The 27,890-nt window shown below is 36.9% G+C and overlaps 1 protein-coding gene across 1 annotated transcript in view; it reads right to left on the bottom strand.

Annotated features, from left to right (window-relative positions):
• Positions 1-27,890, bottom strand: part of NAE1 (NEDD8 activating enzyme E1 subunit 1) — a 59,720-nt gene that overhangs the window by 28,124 nt on the left and 3,706 nt on the right. The window contains exons 2-11 of the mRNA XM_074202996.1: positions 17,042-17,145; positions 16,841-16,901; positions 11,484-11,514; positions 9,436-9,507; positions 8,975-9,054; positions 8,727-8,836; positions 7,726-7,835; positions 3,946-4,008; positions 3,466-3,529; positions 1,471-1,562 (exon numbers count right to left, since the gene is read on the bottom strand). Coding sequence (XP_074059097.1) covers positions 1,471-1,562; positions 3,466-3,529; positions 3,946-4,008; positions 7,726-7,835; positions 8,727-8,836; positions 8,975-9,054; positions 9,436-9,507; positions 11,484-11,514; positions 16,841-16,901; positions 17,042-17,145 — 787 coding nt within the window. The remainder of the gene's footprint in view (positions 1-1,470; positions 1,563-3,465; positions 3,530-3,945; positions 4,009-7,725; positions 7,836-8,726; positions 8,837-8,974; positions 9,055-9,435; positions 9,508-11,483; positions 11,515-16,840; positions 16,902-17,041; positions 17,146-27,890) is intronic.

Raw genomic sequence — 27,890 nt, 5'->3', positions numbered from 1 at the left:
ATGATACATAAAACTCCGAAGAATTTAATCACTATTAGGGCAGTTAGAAGGTCTCTTCATAGACAGAGGACTTGAGAGTGAAACAATTATGTTGGGATGTTATAAAAAATAATGGATGATGGGTGGCTAGGTGGCACAGTGGATAAAGCACCGGCCCTGGAGTCAGGAGTACCCGGGTTCAAATCCAGTTGCAGACACTTAATAATTATGTGGCCTTGGGCAAGCCACTTAACCCCCATTGCCTTGCAAAAACCCCCCAAACAAACCTAAAAAAAAAAATAATGGATGAGTGAGAAAGAGGGTTGCAGTGAGAGAAGAGGGAAAGTAGAGGAAGAATTGAGGGAAATTATCTTATATAAAAGAGGCATGCAAAGAAGAGTTTTTCAAGTGGAGGGGGAAAAGGTCACTCTCATCTGAACTGGTTTAAAGAGGGAAGAATAAACACATTCAACTGGACATAGAAATATTTCTTACCCAACAGGGAACTAGGAGGAGGAAAAGAGGAATAAATAGAAAGGGAGGAGGAGTGATGAAAGGCCAGATTAAGGGAGAGACAGGTCAAAAATAAAACAGACTTTTGCCAGAATAGGAGAAATAGCACAAATATTATATAGGATAATCCTAGAAAGGTTATTAAGATCTGGAGCAGCATCACAAAATGGAGAATTATTATGTGACTAATGACACTCTTGTGTCACATTTATTTGTTTTTATTGTTTTTTATAATGTTTTACTATTATAATAATAGCATTTATAATGGCCTGAATGGCTTAAATTTTGGATGCATGTGAAAAGTTAAAGGTAGAACTGCATTTGACAAATAAACTAGAAGTATCTTCCTTATAGCTAAAGTTTAATATATACATTCTGTTGCAGTGCTTTATTAGTAAACAAAAATCAGAGGAGAACATCAAGGCTTTAACTTAATTAACAAGTTAATTGACTAGCAGCAAGATCATTTTGATTTGACAGCTAAAATTACAAGAGTGAATGGAGTGGGGTGAAAGAGATCAATAAATTAACAAAAAAAAAATTTGTCAAAAACAATAAATAAAACCCTTTATCATTTGACCCCTTCCTACCTTTCCAGTCTTATTACACTTTATTCTCACTCCCTGAAAAGACCCTCTATCTCCCTTTTCAATGAATTTATATTGGCTGTCATCCATGCCCAGAATGCTCTCCCTCATCACCTACCTTTGGTTCAAATCCCACCTTCTGGCAAGAGAACTTTCTCAGTCACCCCTCTCCTTTCCCTCCAAAGTTCCTCCCTGCCAAGATCACCTTTCATTAACACCTGGGCTATCTTATTTCTACCTAATCATCTATGTGTTGTCTCTCCCACATCAGAGTGTGAGCTCCTTTTGCCTTTCTTTATATTCTTGGCTTTTACCATTGTTCCTGACAAATAGGAAGGGCTTAGTATATGCTTGTTGACTATTTAATGAATTAATAATACTCTCACAATACCTGAGTGGTACTTAGGGCTGTGTTCACATTTTTAATAGCTTCTTCAAAATTTTCTTCATCTTCTGGAATACCATTTTCATTCTTCAGAATACCTGTATGAACAGAGGAATTAACAAAAAAAAGAGTTCTTCCATCTTTTTCTCCCCATCATCTCACATTCTAACATTTTGAGGAGCAAGTCATACTCTGTGCTTTAAGATGGATATGGTTTAAGAAAACTAAACTTTATATGAAAAATGAATTTTGATAATATGGAAATATGTTTTAATAACTGCACATGAATAAACTATCAAACTGCTTGCTCTCTCAATGAAGGGAGAATGGGAGAAAATTTGAGAGATAAAAAATAAAAATAATAAGTTTTTTAAAATGAAAATTGGATCTTAAACTCCCTAAAGGAAAAGAGTTTCTATCTCTAGCAGATGAAAACAAATGCTAAAAATGTTAATAAATAGAGGGTGAATTGGAAGTTAGTATGGAAGAAACTTAGATTAGACCAACATTTCGCACCCTATTCCAAGATAAGATCCAAATGGATATAGGATTTAGACATAAAAAACCAATATTATAAGCAAACTAGAAGATTAAGGGGTAGTTTACCTGTCAGATCTATGGAAAGTGAAGCAGTTTATGAACAAGGAAGAGATGGAGAACATCAATAAAGACAAACTAGATGACTTTGATTACATTGAATTAAAAAAGCTTTTGCACAGACAAAACCATGTATTCAAGATCAAAAGAAATGTAGTAAACTGGGAAACCATCTTTACAACTCGTATTTCTAACAAAGGACTCATTTCTAAAACATACAGAGAATTGAGTCAAATTTTTTAAAAAACAAGCCATTTCCCAATTGACAAATGGTCAAAGGATATACAAAGTTACAGATGAGGAAATCAAAGCAATCCATAGTCATATGAAAAACTGTTCTAAAGCAATACTTATTAGAGAAATGTAAATTAAAGCTTCTCTGAGGTACCACCTTACACCTCTCAGACTAGCCAATATGACCAGAAATGACAATGATCTATGTTGGAAGGGATGTGGGAAATCTGGGACACTAATACATTGTTGGTGGAGCAGTGAACTCATCCAACCTTTCTGGAGAGCAATTTGGAATTATGCCCAAAGGCCAACAAAAATGTGCATACCCTTTGATCCAGGGTCTATAACCTGAAGAGATCATGAAAAAGGGTAAAAACATCACTTGTACAAAAATATTCAGAGCAGCCTTGTATGTGGTGGCAAAGAATTGGAAATCAAGTATATGTCCTTCAATTGGGGAACAGCTTAACAAACTGTGGTATATGTATGTCATGGAACACTATTGTTCTGTTAGAAACCAGAAGGGATAGGAATTCAGGGAAACCTGGAGGGATTTGCATGAATTGATGCTGAGCAAGATGAGCAGAAGCAGAAAAACACTGTACACCCTAACAGCAACATGGGGGTGATGATCAACCTTGATGGGACTTGCTCATTCCATCAGTGCAACAATCAGGGACAATGAGGCTATCTTTGAAGGAAAATACCATCTGTATCCAGAGGAAGAATTGTGAAGTTTGAACAAAGACTAAGGACTATTACCTTTAATTTAGGGGAAAAAAAACTGATATCTTATTGTCTGATCTTGCTATCTCATATATTTTATTTTTCTTCTTTAAGGATATGATTTCTCTCTCATCACATTCAATTTGGATCAATGTATACCACGGAAACAATGTAAAGACTGACAAATTGCCTTCTGTAGGGGGTGGGAGGAGGGAAGCAAGATTAGGGGGAAAAATTGTAAAACTCAAAATAAATAAAATCTTTAAAAGAAACAGAGGGTGGTTGAAAACTATCTTTACATGTAGTTGGAAAAAACAAATTAATAAATTTTTTAAAAAGGGATGCAGTCTCAAAAGTAAATAAAAAATTTGACTCAAACAAAAATAGACCTCTGGTTGTTCTTTCAAATATTGTAAAATCTACAATTACATTTTAAAACATTACCTTGTCTAATCAACTCTCTGAAGGCTTCTTTTTCTTTGTATGTTTTAGGTATTTGTCCATTCTTCTAAAGCAGTCAAAATAAAAAATCTCACATGGTTATATGAATTCAAGCTAGAGTTCACATGTTTTAAATTCCCACAACCACACAGATAATTAATATTCACTTGTTTTTCAATAATTAACCAAGAATCACTGGATGAATTCAAAAGATAATTTTATAGTAACTTAGTATGTACTTCAACTTTCCTCAAAACTTCTCAAAATAACAATTCATATAAGAAAGACATTCATATAATTAAATGTTTGCTGATCAAATAGAATTAAATGTTTGCTGATTAAAAAGCATATCAAAAAGAACAACCCAATTTTAAAAGTTCTTTTTTTCCAAGGAAAAAAGAATACCCAAAGATCTTATTTTTATAACATGATAAAAATATATTATCTGTTAAAAAAAAAAAACCAGGGGAAAAAAAGACTTACATCACGGTGCCATTGTGCCAAATACTTAGCTACAATCACAATCCATGGAGTGTGGCTATGGTCCTGAGAATAAAAGAGACAAAGCAGAGAAATGCTGAATACACGGTAGTGGTTAATAAAAGGGCCACTGACTTGAAACCAAGAGTTCTACTTGACTTAGAATTCCCATTTAAACATTCTGAGCTATGTAGGTCATGAGCAGATAAATTATGAACCTCCCTGAACCTGAAATCCTTCTACTACCTTGTAGAATTAGTGGGATGAAAGTACTTGATACACCTGTATGTGGTCACTGGGTAGGTTATTTTGTACTCTCATTTTTGTTAATATCTTTCTTTGAGGTTTAGCAAATATTTATAGGAATATTTTAATCCATCCTCTATCCCCCTGTGATGCAGAGATCATTCTCTGGCCACAAGCCCTCTTTCAACTGTTAAGACCCCTCTCATTACTCCACTCATTTCCTACTCTTTTTTCACACTCTGTTAAAGAGGGAGCCCTTCTCACCAAAGTTAATCCTCCCCTGTATCCATAATTATTCTTATTAGTTCTAGCAATCATCCCCCTTCTCTCTAATCTCCAAATCTCTTCTTATCTCCTGCCTTCTTCCGTTATATTTACATCAAGATCTCCTCCAGTCTTAGAAAATCCTCCTTTGATATTTTACATGATTGCACATGTATAGCCTATATTGGATTACTTACCATTTTAGGGATGGGGGAGGAAAGAGTGGGATAGAATTTGGAACCCCAAACTTAAAAACAAATGTTAAAAATTATTTTAACATGTAATTGGGAAACAACCCCCCAGGAATATTATAGCCAAGTTCCAGAACTCCCAAATCAAAGAGAAAATATTACAAGCAGCCAGAAGGACACAATTCAAATATCATGGAGCTACAGTCAGGATTACATAGGACTTAGCAGCAACAACATTAAGGGTTCGTTGGGCTTGTAATATAATATTCCAGAAGGCAAAATTACTTGGAATGCAACTGATAATCAACTACCTAGGCAGGTGGAGGAGAGAAGGGATGTGGGTGACAGAGGAGAGGGAAGATCACAAGAAAGGATAGTCAGATATATCACATTTTTTTTTTACTTTTTGCAAGGTGGTGGGATTGGGTGGCCTGTGTGGGACCACAGGGCTGTGTGGTTGCTGGGTCTCTGGAGTGGGATGAAGGCTTAGGGACTCCTGGCCCAGGGCTGGTGCTCTGTCCACTTTGCCACTCTGCTGCCCCAAAGCACATTTTTGAAGAGGGACAGAGTGAAAAGTGAGAGAAAATATAATAGATGGTAGTGGGGAGGAATGGGATGAAGGGAATTACAATCAGCAACAGCAACTGTGGAAAAATATGGAAGTAACTTCTATGATGGACTTATGATAAAAAATGTGGAGGAAGCTAGGTGGCACAGTAGATAGAGCACCAGCCCTGGAGTCAGGAGTACCTGAGTTCAAATCTGGCCTTAGACACTTAATAATTACCTAGCTGTGTGGCCCTGGGCAAGTCACTTAACCCCATTTGCCTTGCAAAAAAAAAAAAAAAAGAATGTGATCCACCTGAGACAGAGCTGATGGTATAAGAACACAGACTGAAACACATTTTTTTCCCTCTTTCTTTCATTTTATTTCTCATGAGGTTTTATATTTTTGTGGGGGAGAGGGCATTATGTTTATTCTTAAAGAAGAATATTTTAGTAATATGTAAATAAAGAAAATAAAAAATTTTAACAAAAAACATGTAATTGGGGAAAAAAATAAATGCTATGCAAAAAAAGGAAATCCTTCTTTGATTCAACCATCCCTTCAAACTGTCAAGCCTGTATTTCTCCTCCTTTTCCCAGTTAAACTCCTAGGAAAAGTTGTCTCCACTTACTATAACCACTTCCTCTCTCTGACATTTTAACCTTTTTCAATTCAGCTTCTGACAGTATCATCCACTGAAACTATTCTCTAAAGTTCCTAATGCATATTTTGCTGCCAAATCTAATGGCTTTCGGGGCAGTTAGGTGGTGCGATGGATAGTGCACTGGCCCTGGAGTCAGGAGGACCTGAGTTCAAATCCAGGCTGAAATACATAATAATAACCCTAGTTGTGTGACCTTGGACAAGTCATTTAACCCCACTGCCTTGTAAAAAATTAAAAAAAAACTAATGGCTTTAATTAAGATTAACTTCACCCTTCTATATCTTTCTACAGAACCTGCCTCTATGAATGCTTTCTCCTCTCTGGGTTTTTGGGACACTCCTGTCCCTTGCTTCTCTTCTTAATTGTGTGAACAATTGCTTTGTCCCTTATGTTGGCCCTACTTGTAGATGGGTGCCAAAGATTCTGAGCTCTGGTCTCTTGTCTCTCTACACTCTTTCTCTTGGAGACCTCATTAGTTCCCATCTGCTTATTTATCATCTCTATGATAAATAAATGATTCCCAGATTTATATAACCAAACCAAAGTCTCTCTGCTGAGATCCAATCTAACATCACAATTCACCAACTGGACGTTTCAAACCACATGCTCCAAGGCTTTCTTAAATACAGCATATACTTAATATACTTTTCCCTCCAAATTCCCTTACTGAAATCTCAGCATCAAGCGTTACTCTTCACTCTCACTGATCCCAATTATCCTCTTTCGTTTCTGCCTCCATAACATTTTATATCATTCCTTTTGATTCACACAACCCCCATCTTTACTCTCCCTCCCTTCCTATCTGGTCCTTTACATGTCTTCTCCCCTCTCTGAGGCTTGCACCATACCATTGTGCTTTCTGGTTTTCTCTAGGTGCAGGTAGAAGTGGCTTCTATCTCAGCAGACCTTTGCATTTTTGCTTTATAGGTTTTTCTTCTGGCTAAACATCATTCCATCTCTATCTCTGCATTATCCTCAATTGCAACCCACAGATGTGTATTGATAATGCATAGAATTAAGTGGGTATGTTTTATCTCTACACCTCAGCAGGGACTGTTACGCTTGGTTCTTTACATCCCCCAGGTCAGAGTTGGCAGCTATCATAAGTCGTCCACCCCTTGGCAAAGAAGTAAGTTTAAGCAGAGTCTTAGTGAGATCCCAGAGGCTACAAAGCAGAGGAAGCAGGTCAGCTGCAACTAAAATCTTAGAATTCCAATTTAATTTGGCAAATATCTACTATGCACCTTCTATGTGTTGAATTCTGGAGGAGAAGCAAAGTTTAGAGAATTTACATTTCCTGTCCTCATAAAGCTTAAAAATCTAATATGGAGACGAGACAAATACAAATGATAACAATGAAAAATAACCTATGATAAATGTGTAAGAGAAGGGCATAGTCCTGCCTGAGGTCTGAGGGAAAGAGTCATTGCCAAACAGAAGAGGTTATGAGATCTGAGGGGAAACAAGGTGACTCCCCACTGGGAGAAAGAGGGAGAGCTTTCTGGTGGAGGCAGAATCTGAGGCAATCTTTAAAAGATGGTCATATATTAAACAGGTGGGGAGGGGCAGTGGGGGAGGCTAAGCATTCTATTGGGATCCTCAGGCTAAAAGAAAAATATTATCTTCTTTTTACATGGTTACTGATAAACTTAATGAACATGTTTATTGAATTCATATGGCTATGTAAGAAATTATATACAGTCTGACTTCTGAAGTCAGGAGTCCTATGACAGAATAAACAAAACTAGAAGGCCCTAATCCATATCAATGAGTGAAAACTGTCCTTAACAGTGATGACCAATTGTACAAGGAAACCACTGTACAAAAGGTGATTTCTCACCATAAAGATAAATTACAAATGTAGTACCCACCTTCTTCTCCATGTGGTCTAAATCATAGGACTGTATATGCTCTCTTAGCTCAGGAAATGGTTTATCCAATCGAAGATCTTCCAGTGCACTGTCAGGATGCGATTCTATGACTGTGAAACGAATAAGACATGGGATCAGTTGAGTTTACTTGAGACCAGAAAGGGCTACAGAGATCAGCTGAGGTCTGAAGCAGGTCACAGGGGCAGAAAGAGCAATAGAAGATCTAAGTTCAAATTCCAGCTCTTCTAAGGGCAAGTCATTTCTTCTACTCTCTGGGCCTCAGGAGCATCACCTATAAAATGAGGAGGCTGAACCAATGGCTTCTATAGTCCCTCCAAGCCCTGGGATCTACTGTCTCCTGATGAACTCTCTTATTTCACAGATAATGAGAAACTGAACCCAAAGAAAGGAGAAATGACTTGCCCAAGGTCACACAGTAAATCAATAGTACAGTCAGAGTTTATATTCTTTGCAGATACTTTTCTTACATTAATGCAACTCATTGCTCAAGGTACATGGTATCTTTTTTCCCCCCCCTTTGATGTTAAGGGAAGAACAAATATGTTTGAGGACAGCTATATAGTGCAGTGGATAAAACATTGGTCCTGGAGTCAGGAGAACCTGAGTTCAAATGTGACTTCAAATACTTGATACTTATTAGCTGTGTGATCTTGGGCAAATCACTTAACCACTGCCCCACAAAAACAAAAATAAAGAAAGAACAGTGATGGGCACATTATAAAATCAAAGTAAATAAAGACCTCAACTTTAATAAAATTTGAAAAACTATGCCTCTAAAAATTTTTTTGAAGATAGAATCATCTTTCATGTGATTAAAACAAAAAGTATGCACATCTCATGAGCATTCAATGAGTCCTAGGTTTAAAGATGCACCAAGACTTAGAGGGATACCCTGCATAAAACTAAAATTCATTTTCTAAAATTTCATCAAATTTTCATGCACACAAATTCACTCTCAAAGTGCTTTTAAATTCTCTTACCTGGATGTTCTTTTATAATGATCCTCATATAGCCAACCAGCCCATATGTTCTACAGACCAAAAGAGGGATGCAAGCATTCCAAAGAATTTCTGCTAATTGTAGCAATGTACTGCAAAAGAAAGTAAATACATCAAAATAGGAAGAAAACAGATCCCAACACACCCCTAAACATGAAACAGGTTAAGTGTAAGAGCAGAATAAAGCCCCTCCCCCTCTCACCCCAATATCTGTAGGTATAAAAATGTACCTTTCTGGCAAATGAGTAGCTATCACCACATCAAACCTACAGAAAAATGAAGGATCATTGTCTAGGAGTTTTTCTGGATTCTAAATAAGACAGGAAAAAAAAATCCAACAATTTGACATTCACATTTTAGAAAGGCAGAAACAATTTCAATTATGTTAGAAAACAGAAAATAATGTAAACATTACCAAAGTTAAATTAGGTCAATTAGAGATAGCATTATTTACAATTCAATTACAACTCTACTGATCTCCACTCTAATATTCTTTCTGCTATTGTGTCATACTTCAGGACTTAGTTGATCTCTGTAGTCTTTTCTATTCTTCCCCTTCATTTCTTAAGATGACATTATTCAAGATTTAAGACAACAAATCCTAGGGTTTCCATTAGTTATTTGGTGAACAAATTGGAAAATGACTCCATGACCAATTTTTAAAAGGCAGTAATAAGTTAAAAACAAATACCTCTTCCACAAAACTCCCAGAGACATCACTATTTAATTCTTGTAAGAGTTCCATGGCGGCTTGAGCTCGGTTCTTTTTCAAAACACAAAGCAATTGAAATTAGGGACATTCTGGTTATAAAACTACTAATTTACACATACTACAAAACCTGCCTTGCAAAATTATTAAAATTGCATGCATATCTCTAGCATTACTCTTTAAAATGACACTTTAGGGGGTGGCTAGGTGGCGCAGTGGATAGAGCACTGGCCCTGGAGTCAGGAGTCCCTGAGTTCAAATCCAGCCTCAGACACTTAGTAATTACCTAGCTGTGTGGCCTTGGGCAAGCCACTTAACCCCTTTACCTTGCAAAAACTAAACTAAAATAAAATGACACTTTAAACTGTAAATAAAAGAAAATATCACTTAAAATATAACATACACTAAACTTATAATTAGGAGACCTGAGTTGTGTGACCACAGGTAGTCACAACCATTTCCTTATCTGTAAAACAACAGCGTGAGACTGAATGACCCCTACAATCCTTCAAAATCCAACTTTCTGTGAAAAACTCAACTAACAGAATATAATTGATAAAAATTAAAAAAAACATATTTTTAGTACTTAATTTTTATAAGAAATTGGTAAATAAGAAAATACCAGTTCAGAGGCCAATACTATTCAGTCCAATCTCCTACAGTTAAAGAGATAGATGGAAAACTAACCACTGATGATCAGAACAAGAGCCTGGCTGTCAAAGAAAGATTCATTTTAAACTTGGCATATAGCAATATTCAGGTAGAAAAACAGAGTAATAAATTTTGAAGAAAAATTATTTATATGCATACCTTTGATCCAGCAATGCTAAATTTGTATTCCAAAGAGATAATTTAAAAAAGGGGAAAGGATCTCCATGCATAAAAATAATTATAGCAGCTCTTTTGAAGTAGCAAAGAATTGAAAATTGAGGGGATACCCAACAACTGGGAAATGGCTGAATAAACTGATATATAAATGTGATGGAATACTATTATTCTATAAGAAATCATGAATAAACAGATTTCAGAAAAACCTATAAGACTTACATGAACTGATGCTGAGTAAAATGAGCAGAACCAGGAGAATATTGAACACATTATATGATGATCAACTAGGATAGACTTAGTTCTTCTCAACAATACAGTGATCAAAGACAATTCTAAAAGACTTGTAATAGGAAATGCCGTCCACATTCAGAGAAAGGACTATGTAGCCCGATTACAGACACAAGCATACTATTTTCACTTTTTAAAATTTGTTATGTTTTCCTTTCTCGTGACTTTTTCCTTTTTTTCTGATTCTTTTTTCACAATATGACTAATATAGAAATATGTTTAAAATGATTATACATGTATAACATATATCAGATCATTCACTGCCATGAGGAGGAAGGAAAGAAGGGAGAAAGAAAAACATGGAACTCAAAAAATCTTACAAAAAATGTTGAAAACTATCTTTTCGTGTAATTGGAAAAAATTATTAAAAATATAAAAATTATTTAAAGAAAATTTTGGCTAATCTTATGACAGTAATACAGCTCTAAAAAATTTTATTGAGATACCAGGATGAAAAAAATATCAAAACCCCCATAAGCCCTGAACACTCTTGCTAATGATAATGTAACTTTATTTTTTATTTTTTGGTTTTTTTTTTTTGGTAAGGCAAATGGGGGTTAAGTGGCTTGCCCAAGGCCACACAGCTAGGTAATTATTAAGTGTCTGAGATCGGATCTGAACCCAGGTACTCCTGACTCCAGGGCCGGTGCTTTATCCACTGCACCACCTAGCTGCCCCTAATAACGTAACTTTAAATGGTATATAGAGTAAAAACTTAATAAATCTATGTATATATGTGTATACATATATACTTTCACATCTTTTTATAACCACCAGAAGTTACATAGATTTTACATTTACAGTTACTTTAAAAGCATTATTTAACAAATAATTTAATTCTATTATTTTTATTCTGATCTAATACCAAGCAAGACAGAACTACATTCAAGTACACACAGCAAATATGATTTTACCTTTCCAATACTGCTTCTTTGAAGAAAAAAACTAAAGGTAACAAAACAAGAGGGAAATTAAAGTCTTATTTTACCATAAGGAAATATTAATTGCACCACAGAATAAATTTAGTTCATAAAAGAAAAATAAAATATCAACCATTATTTAATAAAATTATTCCAGAGATTAGCAATGTTCTGGAAAACTAAAATTCCACAGAAAGTTAAACCTTTATCTATATATGCTAATTTTCCCCATTGTATTCATATTTTTCTGTTTCATTCATATCTTTCCACATTTTAATCTAGATCAATAATGGCTGTAATGGGGTGAGAATTCCTAGCCACACAGTCTGTGGTCAGTCAACTGATTAGCGTAAGAACTAAAGCAAGCAGCATTTAGGAGCACCATACCTAAAGAAACTAAATTAACCAAGCAGACCATGATAAAGTAATTTAATGTAACAAATAATAGTACTTTTATCTCTTGCATGAAGTTAAACTAAAAAGTTATTTGTGGCTAGAAAAACATGTTTTGACTATTATATTTTTCTTATAAGTATAACTTTTTCTCACATAAGTTTAAAGAAAAAATTAAAAGCCAATATGGATCACAATCATTATCCTTGACTCTTTCTATTATTATTCTCTGAAAACACTCTCAAAGATTTCCTCAAAGAACATGAATACTAGAAATTAAAATTGAGATATGCTTTGCAATAACTTTTCCTTCACAGTTCTACGAATCTTTTTGTACAAAGATAAATTTTTTAAAAATCGAAACTTAATTTTATTTTTAAATTAAACCTTTTTAGGAATAGGCACCATGAGAAAACTTTTCCAAAGCACAAAGCCACCTATCAAATTCAGTACAAAGTTTTTTTTTTGTGTTCTTAGGATTGTTGTCTAGCCAAGAAAATAGACATTAATAATAATTGATTCTAAGTTTATAATACTCAAAGATATCTTTAAAAATGTATTTCATAGAGATAGCATGGTAGAACACTGAGTTAGGAATAAGAAGGCCTGCTCTAATATAAACTGTAACTTTTTAGTTATATGACCCCTGGACAAGGTAGTTAATCTTTTTTTTAAGTTCTCTTTAAAAACAAGCCCAGAAGATAAAACAACCTTCTTGGGAAGGCCCTTAGAATTGATCCTGGCCAGGGCAGCTAGGTGGCACAGTGGATTGAGCACTGGCCCTGGAGTTAGAAAGACCCGAGTTCAAATCTAACCTCAGATACTTAATAATCAATCACCTAGCAGTGTGGCCTTGGGCAAGCCATGTAACCCCATTTGCTTTGCAAAAACCTAAAAAAAAAAAAAATTGATCCTGGCATGGGTGAGCCCCAAATCCTAGTTACAGGTAACATACATGCGCTCTCGCTCTCTCTCGCTCTCTCTTGCTCTCTCTCTCTATATATATACACACACACACATATGCACACATACATATATGTGTATATTTATATGTATATGTGTGTATATAAATGTATATATACACGCACACATTTATATTATCTTTATTCTGATTGTTTTCCTTCCAATAGAATGTAAATTCCTTGAAAATCAGGACTGTTTTGTTTCTGTATTTTATTCCCAGTGCCTCACAATGGTGTCTTGAAGGTAGGAAGTGTTTAATAAATTCTAGTTCAACTGAATCATGTGACTAGTCTACTTCCATTTCTGGTCAAATATGCCCTTTATTGCACTTTTCTGTCCAAGTCCTTCTTGGCAATATGTTAACATTTGAAAAAGGCACAAGGAATTTTTTATTGTTCTTTGGGTCACCTACAGTTGTAAATTTTATGAGATGATGGTATTCCATGTCTTAAAGTCATAGACTAACCTTAGGAGAACACTGATGTGGTGAGGGATCCCTAAAAGCACGACACAGTAGCCTTAATGTGATCCAGTCCAATGGCTCTTCCTACCCTGTTCTCTCTACTATCCTATCTCTATTTCCCCTGTCTAAAATATATCCATAAAATGGATAGACTCAACGAATTACACATCCATATATGTCACAATCTTTACCCACAATCTCCACTGAGTAATCACAGCTATCATTTAAAATTCCCTTAAGAAGAGTAAAGCAATTAGCACAATTAAGTAAACAAGAGCATCTGTAAAATCTCCTTGTCAAGAAAGTCTTTATTGTTGTACTTTGTTCTAGACACCCTTTCCAAGATAATATCTATCACAAGGCTGCATGTTCCTCTAAATGATAAAACCTATCAGTCTGTTCAAGTTATCTCTGTGGTCAGATGGGTCAGGTAGACTGCAAATATGTACTAGTAGATACCTTGGGTAGTCTTTAAAATTGGCATATGCCTTTAAATATTTTACCCAAGTGACTTGTGTGCATTTATATAATTGGCCCATATATCTTTATACATTAGTGAGGATATGAGGGAATGATTACTCCCATCTCCTAATTTCTGGAAAGAAACCTATGCCTTTCTCAAAGATTTCAGACAGATGAGAAAGAAGACAAATGGTGGGAGGAGGGGAAATAAGCAATGATATAGTAACTTGGCACAGGTATTATGCTAAGTGCTATACAAATAGAATTCTATCATAGATAGTAGTTACTACATTAATGTTTGTCTTTCATTCTCGAAGAAGACCACAACATCAGGGAGGTGATTCCATGTCAAGCACATGACTTGGATATGAGTGAGGAGGGCTATACTAAGTCACCAGCCTCATTTTCTCCTCCAGAACCATCTGGGTCCAGTGGCCAGATATGATTCAGGACAACTGGAGATAACCCTGAATGGGAGGCAGTCAGGGCTAAGTAACTTGACTAGGGTCACAAAACTAGTAAGTGTCAGAGACTGGATTCAAACTCCCATTCTCTTGTTTCCTAGGCCAGTGCTATTGTCCATTGGTATATCTATCTAGTTACTACAAAGTTAGATAGGGGATAGTAGTTACTAATGTCTTCATAAGTCGCCTATTTTTGGCAATCCATAAACTTTCCTCCTCTTCTGGAATCCTCTCTTTGAAATATCCTGAAAATTAACTCCTAAGGATTTTTAAAATTTTATTGTCTCCAACATGTATATCTTCTTTGTCAGGTCCAGCTCTTCTTCCTAATTTCTTCTTAAGCCACCATCATTATTTTATGAAGTTTCTCTGTCCATAATAAATTATCCTCCATATTTTGGAAACAAGATGATATTTCAAAGTGCTAATGTGTTTTGTTATCATATCTGTCTCTCTCCATCTGGCAAGGAAATCAGATGTTCACTGATGGAGGTCATTTCTAGGCTCTTTTGGCCTCCTTGTTATGATAACAGTTAATCTTTAGAAATAAAGAAAACTTAATTTTTATTCATTTCCCATTTTTCAGTCAATAGCTTATTTAAATAGGCTTAGCAGGAAGACACTTCATTGTATACAGTGTCCCCATTTTTATCTTTTTCTAAGTTGATATTGATTTACCAGCTAATGAGCACCTTCTGATAACTATCTGAAGAAAGTACTTATGATATAAAAGCATAAGACCTAAACAGTCTATAAGCATTAGGTATCTTTCCTTTCTTGATCCTAAGCCAAATTTTTAAAATAATTTTCAGTGTCCTATCCTGTGCCCAATTTCATATCACAGTCAATGAATATTAAGATGTATATTGTTGGGGCAGGTAGGTGGTACAGTGGATAGATCACTGGTCCTGGAGTCAGGAGGTCCTGAGTGAAAATCTGGCCTCAGACACTTAATACTTAGCTATGTGACCTAGGGCAACTCATTTAACTGATTGCCTCACATTCAGGTCCATTCAAATCTGGCTACTGGATCTAGATGGTTCTGGAGTATAAAGTGAGGCTGGTGACTTAGCACAGCACACCCCTATTCAAAGTCAATTCATGTGCTTGACACAACATCATCTCCCTGATGTTATGGTCTTCAAGGATGAAGGACAAACATTATACTTAAGTGTGTGACCTCTGGCAAGTCACTTAACCCCATTGCCATGCAAAAAAACAAAAATAATAATGTGTGTGTGTGTGTGTGTGTGTATATGTATATATATATATATATATATATATATATATTTAGGTTTTTACAAGGCAAACAGGGTTAAATGGCTTGCCCAAGGCCACACAGCTAGGTAATTATTAAGTATCTGAGACCGATTTGAACTCAGGTACTCCTGACTCCAGGGCCAGTGCTCTGTCCACTGTGCCACCTAGCCACCCCTCCCTTTATGTTTAGTCTGTATATACTTGTATCTGTATATGTTATGTCCTCTGTTAAAATGGAATTTTCTTGAGAAAAGAAATGATTTGTGTTTGTACCCCCCAGAAGCCAAAAAGTACAGGACACAGGGTAAGCATTTAAAAATTCTTGTTGACTTACTGATTCTTTAGAGAATTTTTCCATGTACTACTCACCTCTTATATCTAATTTACCATTACCTTCATAGTGGTTTCTTTACTTATAAATGCTCTAAGCATCATATGGTAAAATTATCAAATAATCCATAAAATGATGCTTTTTTTCCCTGAAAAAACAAGATTAAATCCATTCCTTCATTCACCTCAGAGAAGAACCCATAAGCCAGGCTTCCAGTTAGGTACAATTTCTTTTGTCTTCTAGTTTTATTTGTAGCAAGAATGTTGATATTTATGTGATTCAGTTCCTTCCAAAATATATCCTTGCAATGATATTTGGACAAAGTTCAGGTACTTAAACAGTACTAAGAGTTAAACTAATGTTTGTTTTCTTAGCAACTCTGCCCATCTTTTGCCATGGTCAGTGACAAAATAGAAAGGGTCACATAGGACCAGGGGCTTGATGTGCTTTCTCTTCCATAGGTAACCATAGCCATCACATAGTGGCAAATCTGCAGGTGACAGACATGCTCCACATTTAGCTTGACTGACAGCAGCCTGCAGTACTCAAAGTCTTTTCAACTAAGTGGAATCTGCTGGAGTTTATGCTTTACTGGACTAGCCTTTGAGAATCAAGGTTCCCCTCATGCCCCTTGCCTCCACTGTTATAGGACTCTGTGGCAGCACAAACATTGTTGTGGCTTTTTTTTACAGATAATGGTAGAGAGAAGTATTTGCCCACTGTCACAGAAAAGAGCAGAATTAGGACTCCAACCTAGGACTCTAGATTCCCTCTCCAAAACACTCATATTATAACACACAGATTGACTCACTCTAAAGCAGACAATGCCTCACTCACATTTACTCAGACTTGAAAACTCTGTAAACTATAAAACACTAAGTAAATTATTACTTTTATATGAAGCATATATTTAAATGTGTATACTTTATTAGAAACTTGGAAGTATGCAAAATATTTGGGAAAAGAAATAAACATATTCCTCCAAATATATATTTATAGAAAAAAGTCAACCTACTTATTTCCAGCATCTTCTCCGCTGACCTGATTTCCATCAACAATTGTAAATGATCCAATACCTTTGAGGAAAAAGAAAAAGAAAATATATATATATAAATACATACATGCATGTGTGTATAAATATATGTAGATGTTCAAGAACACTTATACATATTTACTTATAATATTCTCAGAGAATTGTATAATTCATATGCATTACCTGGTAATACCAGATTTTTCAGAATTTCTGTTCCTGTGGCTGTTGCATTTATTAAACAAACATGAGCTGATTCTAAAGCTTCTTGTCCATGATCACCCCATAATCTATAAAACAAAAAAGAAAGAAAGGTCAAATACTTTCGAAGTTTCACAAAAGGAAGCTCAAAGAATTTAAAGGGCACAGAAAATTTTGCAATAAAGTTTACTGTTCATTAACAAGTAAAGAATATCTTTGATCTCATTGTGAATCTTCTTCCTATGGGTAATTACTAACACAATAATTATTAATAATCTAATTGTATATGTAAGAAATTCAAATGATAAATTATAAATAAGTAAAAATGAGTTGAGATATTTATTGAGATATATATATATACCCATCTGCATTTTTTAAAAAAAGCAGAAATATGATGTGATCAAAGTTAATGATACCTTGCCCAGTTTTCTTTTATTTTTAAATACAAAAATGAGTCAGAGGTGTCAGGTAGCTACAGAATATGGTTACACAAAACAGAATGCATGACCAAGAAAGTTAGGGTTAGATGACTGAGATGCATGGAATAACGTTTTAATGAGAAAACCAAAATAGGATGAACAGAACCTTAATGCAATACAAAGATATTCTGTTGATTAAGTCATACAACAAGCTTATCATATCATTCCTTCTCCACAACACTCACCAAAGGGATCTCATCTTAGAAAATATTGAGGAACTAGAGGCAAGTCTACATGATTTCTCTCTTCTCTCCTTCTCTCCATCTCATAACCCTTTAATGTCACCCCTTGTTCTCTCCTCCTTTATTCTAGCCTCTAAAAAATACAAGATGGCCTTTCTCTCAACAAAGCTATTACCTTTATTTCATTTCTGCATCTCCTCTACGACAGCTCTAATATTTATTACCTCTTTCTCTCTAATCTTCAGTTTCTCCCTAACTATTGGTTCCTTCCTTGCTGCCTACAAACATCTTCAGGTCTCCTGAAGTATTCTCAGAAAATCCTTACTACCTACCATCCCTTCTAACTATCATCTTATAGCTCTCATCCCTTCTATAGCCAAACTCCTAAAAAAATTTTTCTACATTCACAACCTGTACTTCCTCTTTCTTTCATCTCTCAACCTTTTGCAATTTAGTTTCTTTTATTTTTTAATTCTTTTTTATTTTTACTGTTTTTATTTTTTAAAACATTTTATTTATTTTGACTTTTACAATTTTCCCCCCCTAATCTTACTTCCCTCCCTCCACCCCCCCCCACAGAAGGCAATTGGCCAATCTTTACACTGTTTCCATGGTATACATTGATCCAAATTGAATGTGATGAGAGAAAAATATCCTTAAGGAAGAAACATAAAGTAAAAGAGATATCAAGATCATGCAATAAGATAACAGGTTTTTTTTCTAAATTAAAGGTAATAAATATCCCTTGGTCTTTGTTCAAACTCCACAGTTCTTTCTCTGGATACATATGGTATTCTCCATTGCAGAGAGCCCCAAATTGTCCCTGATAAAATGAGCAAGTTCATCAAGGTTGATCATCACTCCCATGTTGCTGTTAGGGTGTACAGTGTTTTTCTGGTTCTGTTCATCTCACTCAGCATCAGTTCATGCAAATCCCTCCAGGCTTCCCTGAAATCCTGTCCCTCCTGGTTTCTAATAGAACAGTAGCGTTCCATGACATACATATACCACAGTTTGCTAAGCCATTCCCCAATTGAAGGACATTTACTTGATTTCCAATTTTGTGCCACCAGGGTATCAGCCCAGTAGTGGTATTGCTGGATCAAAGGTATGCATTTTTTTTTTAGGTTTTTGAAAGGCAAATGGGTTTAAGTGGCTTGCCCAAGGCCACACAGCTAGGTAATTATTAAGTGTCTGAGACCTGATTTGAACCCAGGGACTCCTGACTCCAGGACCAGTGATTTATCCACTGCCACCTAGCAGCCCCTGGGTATGCACATTTTTGTTGCTCTTTGGGCATAGTTCCAGACTGTTCTCCAGCAAGGTTGGATGAATTCACAGCTCCTCGAATAATGTATTAGCAACTCAGCTTCTGATCACATTACTGAAGTGAAACCTCTTTCCACAGTTATCAATGCATAGCTTGTCACTAAAATTAATTGCTTTTCTCTCAAACTTCATTCTTTTTGACCTCTTTGAAGTTCTGTTTATGGATACTTTAATCATACTGCTACTGCTCTCCATGAGATTCTCCTCTTCTGTGAGACTACTGCTGGATTGTCATCCATATCCTACACCCCTTCACTTCAGATGTGTTTTAAGATTGGGGGGAGGGGCGGAGCCAAAATGGCAACAAGTGCAGATCTTGTCTTAGGTGCTCTCTCATAAAACTTACCAACTAAGGACTCTAAATTTTTGAGATACAGAAACCACAGAAGGAACCACTGAGGCAGTTCTCCTACTCAAGGTAACCTGGAAAAGAGCAGAAAGGCTCTGCTCCCCAGGTCGGAGGGGCGGCCCACCAGAGGGGTGGCCCGCCAGAGCCAAAGAACCTCAGCCTCCCGAAGGCAGCCCCAGGGTGCTGGGAGGTGCAGCTCACAGAAGTGGGGGTATTTCCTGAGGTGCGCCCGGGGAGCAGCGGGCACAAATTGGGGGAACAGAAGGGGTACCTCTACCAGAGCGAGAACATGAAGCCCAGCCCTCAGGGCACACAGCAAGCAGCGAGGAAACTGCAGCCCAGATCTAGGAAACAGAAGCAGGAGGAGCAGGTAAGCGGGAGCCACCAGGGCATGAGCCCCTCGAGCTGAGGGAGGGGAGTGAAGAGAGAGAGACTGCCAAGCTGTCTTCTGCCCCCTGGAACAGGACTCTGGGGCTCTGACCACATTCAGATCCTGATTGCAGTCTAGGCCCCCCCCCCCCACCTCAGCCCTGTGGCAGAGGGAGGTGCTTATGGTCATTCACAGACCAGGAGGGAGGACAGAACCTCGCACACTGAGACCCTTGTGGGAGTGTCCCAAAAGCACCCCAAAACCAGGCCCAGGCTGGGAAAATGAGCAGAGAAAAAAGATCATTGAGAAATACATTATCTATGATCCCAAGAAGGATCAATATACTCAGTCTGAAGAAGAGGAAACACAAGCTCCTGCATCTAAAGACTCCAAGAAAAACAGAAATTGGGCTCAGGCTATGACAGAGCTCAAAAAGACTTTGAAAATTAAATGAGGGAGTTAGAAGAAAAAAATTGGAAAAGAAATGAGAGAGGTGCAGGAAAAACATGAAAGTCAGCAGCCTAGTCAAGAAAATCCAAAAAAATGCTGAAGAAAATAGCATGCTAAAAACCAGCTTAAGTCAAATGGATAAACCAGTTCAAAAAGTTATTGAGAAGAATACTTTAAAAAGCAAAATTGACCAGATGGAAAAAAGAGATAAGAAACCTCTCGGAAGAAAACAAATTCTTCAAAGAATAGAACTCAGGGAGATTGATGAATTTATGAGAAATCAGGACTCATTACTACAAAACCAAAAAATGAAAAAATAGAAGAAAATGTGAAACATCTCATTGAAAAAACAACTGATATGGAAAACAGACATAGGAAAGATAATTTAAAAATTATTGGAATACCTGAAAGTCATGATCAGGAAAAGAGCCTTGATATCATTTTCAAAGAATTACTACAGGAAAATCGCCCTGATATTCTAAATGGAGAGAATCCACTGATCCCCCCTCCTCCGAAAGAAATCCCAAAAAACCAACCCCCAGGAATATTATAGCCAAGTTCCAGAACTCCCAAGTCAAAGAGAAAATATTACAAGCAGCCAGAAGGACACAGTTCAAATATCGTGGAGCTGCAGTCAGGATCACACAGGACTTAGCAGCAACTAAATTGGAAGCTCCTAGGGCTTAGAATATAAGCAAAAGAGCTTAGAATGCAGCCAAGAATCAACTACCCAGCAAGGCTGAATGTCCTCTTCCAGGGAAAAAGATGGACTTTCAATGAACCAGGGGAATTTCAAATGTTCCTTTTGGAATGGCCAGAGCTGATCAGAAGGTTTGATCTTCAGATACAGGACTCAGGTGAAGCATGGAGATTGGAGGAGAGGGGGGAAATGTGAGGGACTTGATGATGATGAACTGCATGTATTCCTGCACAGAAAAATGACACTGATAATACTCATATGAACCTTATCAATTAACAGAGCAGGTAAAAGGAGCTTTTATAGATGAAGCACAGGAGAAGGCTGAATTTGAAGATAAAATATGGTGTAAAAATGGAGTCAACAGAAAAAAGGGAAATGTAATGGGAGAAAGAAAAAGGAGAAGGGGGAATAGGTAAGATATTTCATATAGTAAGATTTTTCTTTTTTACAATGAGCTATTGCAATGATGTAGAAGGGGGGAATCTTCACTCTCATCAGAGGTGGCTAGGAGAGGAAACAGCATATATACTCAATGGGGTGTAGGCAACTGGAGTAAGAAGAGGGGGGACAGGGGGAAGGGGGGGATGTGAATGATGGAGGAGACGATGGACCATGGGGGGAGAGTGGTCAGATATAACACATTTTCTTTTTTACTTCTTGCAAGGGGCTGGGATTGGAAGGCCTGTCTAGGATCATAGGGCCAGGTGGATGCTGGGCCTAAAGGGTGGTAGGGGGGTTTGGGGTCTCTTGGCCCCAGGACCAGGGATCTGTCTGCTGAGCCACTCAGCTACCCTACAGCAGAATCAGAGTGAAAGGAGAGAGAAAATATAGTACATGGTAGTGGAGAAATAAGAAAGGAGGGAGTTGCAATCAGCAATGGCAATGGTGGAAATCTATGGAAGTAACTTTTGCGTTGGACTTATCATAAAGAATGTGATCCACCCGTGACAGTTATTGGTATTGGAACAAAGACTCGAGCACATTTTTTATTATTATTAATGGGGGGGAAGGGCAAATGGGGCTGGGTGGCCTGCCTGGGGCCATATAGCAGGGTGATCGTTGGGTGTCTGAGGCCGGATTTGGACCAGGGTGCTCCTGGCTCAAGGGCCAATGCTCTGTCCACCACCCAGCCACCCCTACTATTATTACTATTGTATTTTATTTTGGGTCTTTTTTTGGGGGGGGGTTGCAGGGCAGTGGGGCTGGGGTGGCTTGCATGTCACACGGCTGGGTGATTGTTGGGTGTATGGGGTCGGATATGGGCTCAGGTGCTCCTGGCTCCAGGGCTAGTGCTCCGTCCACTGCGCCCCCTGGCCATACCTACAATTATTACTATTATTTTTTTTATTTTAATTTTTTCCTCTCCCCTTTACTTTATTGCTCAAGTGAGTCTATATTTTTGGGGGAGGGGTATTTTGTTTACTCTTAAACAAGAATATTTTATTAATGTATAAAAAACATTATTTGTACAAAATGAGAATATTAAATATTAAAAAAAGAAAGAAGAAAACAAAATTACAAGCATCAAAAATCAAAAGAGCAAACTCCCCACTAATGTAGTAGATAAAACAATAATTTGAAGTAATATTGCCTAACTATATACCAATAAATCTGGTAATCTAAAAAATAAATGAGCATACCCTTTGATGCAGCAATACCACTACTGGGTCTATACCTTGAAGAGATGATGAAAAAGGGTAAAAACATCACTTGTACAAAAATATTCATAGAAGACCTGTTTGTAGTGGCAAAGAACTGGAAATCAAGTAAATGTCCTTCAACTGGGGAATGGCTTAGCAAACTGTGGTATATGTATGTCATGGAACACTACTGTTCTGTTAGAAACCAGGAGGGACAGGATTTCAGGGAAGCCTGGAGGGATTTGCATGAACTGATGCTGAGTGAGATGAACAGAACCTGAAAAACACTGTATACCCTAACAGGAACATGGAGGGTGATGTTCAACCTTGATGAACTTGCTCATTTTATCAGGGTCAATTTGGGGCTCTCTGCAATGGAGAATACCATATGTATGCAGAGAAAGAACTGTGGAGTTTGAACAAAGACCAAGGGCTATTTATTACCTTTAATTTAGAAAAAAAAAAACCTGTTATCCTATTGCATGATCTTGCTATCTCTTTATGTTTTTCCCTTAAGGATGTGATTTCTCTCTCATCATATTCAATTTGGATCGATGGATGCCATGGAAACAATGTAAAGACTGGCAAATTGCCTTCTATGGGGGGTGGGGGAGGGAAGTAAGATTAGGGGAAAAAACTGTAAAACTCAAAATAAATAAAATCTTTAAAAAAAAACTGTTTGGTACTGGATAAGAAATAAGAGTGGTGGACCAGTGGAATAGACAAGGTGCAAAAGCAGGAGACAATTATAGTAATCTGCTGTTTGATAAACCCAAAGAGTCCAGCTATTGGGATAAAAACTCCCTCTTTGATAAAAACTGCTGGGATAATTGGAAGTTAGTTTGGAAGAAACTTAGATTAGACCAGCACCTAACACCCTTTACCAAGATAAGACCCAAATGGTTACAGGACTTAGACATAAAAAATAATACTATAAGCAAATTAGAAGATCAAGGACTAGTTTACCTGTCAGATCTATGGAAAGGGGAGCAAGTTTATGACTACGGAAGAGATGGAGAACATCACCAAAAAACAACTAGATGATTTCGATTACATTAAATTAAAAAAGCTTTTGCACAGATAAAACCCACTGTAACCAAGACCAAAAGAAATGTAATAAATTTGGAAACAATCTTTACAACTAATGATTCTGACAAAGGACTCATTTCTAAAATATACAGAGAACTGAGTCATATTTTTAAAACAAAAAGCCATTCTCCAACTGACAAATGGTCAAAGGATATGCAAAGGCAATTTACAGACGAGGAGATCAAAGCCATCCATAGCCATATGAAAAACTGCTCTAAATCATTAATTATTAGAGAAATGCAAATTAAAGCTTCTCTGAGGTACCACCTCACACCTCTCAGATTGGCCAATATGACCAGAAAGGATAATTATCATTGTTGGAAGGGTTGTGGGAAATCTGGGACACTATTACACTGTTGGTGGAGCTGTGAACTCATCCAGCCTTTCTGGAGAGCTATTTGGAACTATGCCCAAAGGGCAACAAAAATGTGCATACTAGGGGCAGCTAGGTGGTGCAGTGGATAAAGCACCAGCCCTGGAGTCAAATCCAGTCTCAGACATTTAATAATTACCTAGCTGTGTGGCCTTGGGCAAGCCACTTAACCCTGTTTGCCTTACAAAAACCTAAAAAAAAAAAATGAGCATACCCTTTAACCCAGCAATACCACTACTAGGTCTATACCCTGAAGAGATGATGAAAAAGGGTAAAAACATCACTTGTACAAAAATATTTATAGCAGCCCTATTTGTGGTGGCAAAGAATTGGAAATCAAGTAAATGTCCTTCATTTGGGGAATGGCTTAGCAAACTGTGGTATATGTATGTCATGGAACACTACTGTTTTATTAGAAACCAGGAGGGACAGGATTTCAGGGAAGCCTGGAGGGATTTGCATGAACTGATGCTGAGTGAGATGAGCAGAACCAGAAAAACACTGTATACCCTAACAGCAACATGGGGGCGATGATCAATCCTGAAGAACTCACTCATTCCATCAGTGCAACAATCAGGAACAATTTTGGGCTGTCTGCAAAGGAGAGTGCCATCTGTATCCAGATAAAGAGCTGTGGAGTTTGAACAAAGTTCAAGGACTATTCCCTTTAATTTAGAAAAAAAAAAAAGCTATCTTATTGTCTGATCTTGTTACCTCTTGGACTTCTTGTCTCTTCCTTAAGGATATGATTTCTCTCTCATCACACTCAATTTGGATCAATGTACAACATGGAAACAAAGTAAAGACTGACAGACTGCTTTCCGTGTGTGGGTGGGTGGGGGAGTAAAATTGGGGGGAAAATGTAAAACTCAAATATCATTAATAAAAAAAAATTAAAAAAAAAGAATGCAGTGTAGAGATGAACTTGAAGTCGAAAAGACCCAAGCTTGAATTCTGCTTTACCAGATAAACTGTTGCAAATGTTTTCCCCCTATTTAATTAAATGTTCCTCTTCTAATCTTAGCTGCATTAAACCTATATCTTTAAAATTAAAATTTTTTAGATAAAAAAATTCACCTCTTTCCCACTATCATAGAAAAAGAAAGAAAAACAAAACCCCTGCAACACTCTCTATTTTATTAAACTGCCTCTATGACTCCAGATGATGATGATAATCTGGGAAACAGGGAGTTATATGTATCCTCTCCCCAAATTATAATGTAAGGAGTTCATCTTTGCTTAGTATTTTATGTTTGCTCATTCATGCTTACAATTTTAAGTTTCTCTTACTTCGCCTTGCCTCTCCTTGCTTCCTATTCTGGTCTTTATATCAGGAATGCTTGGAAGTTCTCTTTCATTAAAGGTCAATTTTCTCTCTAATAGACTTGTATTTAATTTTGATGGATAAGTCATTCTTGCTTACAAGTCTAGACCTTTTGCCTTTTGAAATACCATATTCCAAGCTCTCTGCTCACTTTTATTGGCAGCTGCTAAATCATGCATGATTGTGATTATGGCTCCTCAGTACTTCAATTCTTCCTTTCTGACTGCTTATTGCAATTTTTTTCACTTTGATCTAGAATCCATAGAGCCTAGATTTTAGTTATATGAGTTTTTTTTGGGGGGGGCTTTATTTCAGAAGGTGACAGATGAAATTCTTCTATTTATATTTTGTCCTCTGCCTCTTGGAGATCTGGACAGTTTTCTTAAATGATTTCTTGAAATTGTAAGTTTTTTTTAAGTCATGGCCTTGAAATAGTTCAATGATTCTTAAATTATCTCTCTTTAATATGTTTTCCAGGTCAGTTGGTTTTTCTATAAGATACTTTACATTTTCTTTTATTTTTTCTATTCTTTTGATTTTGTTTTAATATTCATTATTGTTTCAAGTTAATTTTCAAGAAATCTGCTGCTCGAGTAAGGTTTTCTACCTTTGTGTCAACCTAGTTATTTTTTTTTATTTTTTACTTTCATAGCTTTCTTTTCCAATTGTTTCCTCTAGCATTCTCATTTCATTTACAAAATAATTCTTAGCTATTTTTAAAATTTCTTCTAGGAATTCTAATTGAACTTATGCCCAGGCTGTGTTTTTCTCTGAGACTATGCTTACAGATGGTTTTGGGTCATTCCCTTCTGAGTCTGTGTCTTGAGTATTCCTTGCTACTTTAGTAGATTTTTTTATGATGGGAATCCTTTTTTTGGTTGCTCATTCCTCCATTCTTCCTTCCTGATTTCAGACTTTGTGTTAAAGCCAGAGATGTGGTCAAAGCCATACACTGCTGTATTTGTTCCTGGCTCAATACATAGACTAAGGTCTTTCACTGTTCCTTGCCTTGGGTTGCTATCCCTAGATGCAAATCCCCTCCTTGGTCCATACTGGATCTGTGATGTAGCACGGGGTAGACAGTAAACAAGTGAGTTGCCAAATGGCAAATGTTTTTACTCCTTCAAAAGGTCAGGATCCTCTGTACAAGAAACTCTTCTTGCCTTGATGCACAGGTGCAGATAGGCCCTCTTTTAATCCCTGTGTTAGAATGCTCTATGCATTCTTCTATTATTCATTAGATCCTATCCCTGGTGTCTGCAGTCTTCTTTTGTGTCTCCTGATGAGGGCTAGAAAATGATCCCGTGATTTTTTTTCTTGTTGGACTTCCTTCAATCAAGACTTCATTTGTTGCATTTTCTGAATCTTTGTAGAATAGTTGTAGGAAGAACTCTTCTATCAATCTATAAATAGATATGATAGAATCCTAGCATAACTGGTCTCTTGTGGTAGCCTTCTGATTGGTCTTTTGGTTCATCTTATCCCTTTCCAATCTATCCTCCATATAGCTGTGACAGTTTGACCATGTCAGTACCTGCTCTTGGACTACAGAAGTTCCCTATTAGTTGTACAAACTGTTCTGTTTTGGAAGGTAAGGCTCTGTACAACCTGTTTCTGAAATATCTTTCCAGGATTGTTAAAAGCTATTCATCCCCCCTTTACACACTCTACAATTAAGCCAAATTGGCATTCATGTTGCTCCTTTCACATAATAGTATGTATTCAAGTCTCTTATGCTTTTTATGGAACATGCTCCCTACTTACCTCTGTGCTGCTCAGAATTCCTACTTCAAAGGTCAGTTGAAACTTTCTATAGGAGGTTCTTCTCAATCACAGGATTTTTTAATCTTGCCCCCCAAAATTCCCCTCTAATTATTTTGTACATAAAATGTATCTATTTATATGCTTCCAATTGTTTCACCAGCCAGGATGTAAGATTGTTTCCTATATGTCTTTGTATTTTCAAAGACAAGCATGGGGCCTGGCACCCACAGTAGGGGGTCCCATCGATGCTTGTGATGGACTAATTTTGGTGCTGCCCAAAGGAACATGGCTTTCAAGGGAAGTTCAAGACATGAAAACATGACCCTAGACTTTTAGTAAAGCTGAAAGGCTCTTTCCACTCCAGTTGTTCACATCTATTGTCTCCAAACTAGTGAACAGTAAAGAGAAATGACAATGACAGGCAGCTTCTGCTATCTGTACAATATAGACTATCTGTAATGCAGACTTTAGAGCATAACAGAGAGGAGGTGTTGATCAGGGCTTAAAGCATGATGCCCCACCCCCACTCCCCAATCCACAGTACATCACAAATGTAAACTGACTTACTTCTATTGCATTCTCTCATGCTCATGTTGGACAACCCAATGCTCAGCTTCAAATATTGAGAATAGAATTTCAGGAAATCAATTCTCTCAGAAGATTGAAGAGGACATTTTTTAAGCTTCCTGGAGGCAAGGGAGCCTATTTTGTAAACCCTTGAATCACACAACCTATGGACCTAGGACCTGACATTCAAATCTGCAATGTATGGTCAAGGGGAAAAC

The sequence above is a fragment of the Macrotis lagotis genome, chromosome 1, assembly GCF_037893015.1.
Source record: "Macrotis lagotis isolate mMagLag1 chromosome 1, bilby.v1.9.chrom.fasta, whole genome shotgun sequence".
Classification (NCBI taxonomy): Eukaryota; Metazoa; Chordata; class Mammalia; order Peramelemorphia; family Peramelidae; genus Macrotis; species Macrotis lagotis.
The sequence above is the reverse complement of the archived record's forward strand: the minus strand, read 5'-3'. Positions and strand labels throughout refer to the sequence as shown.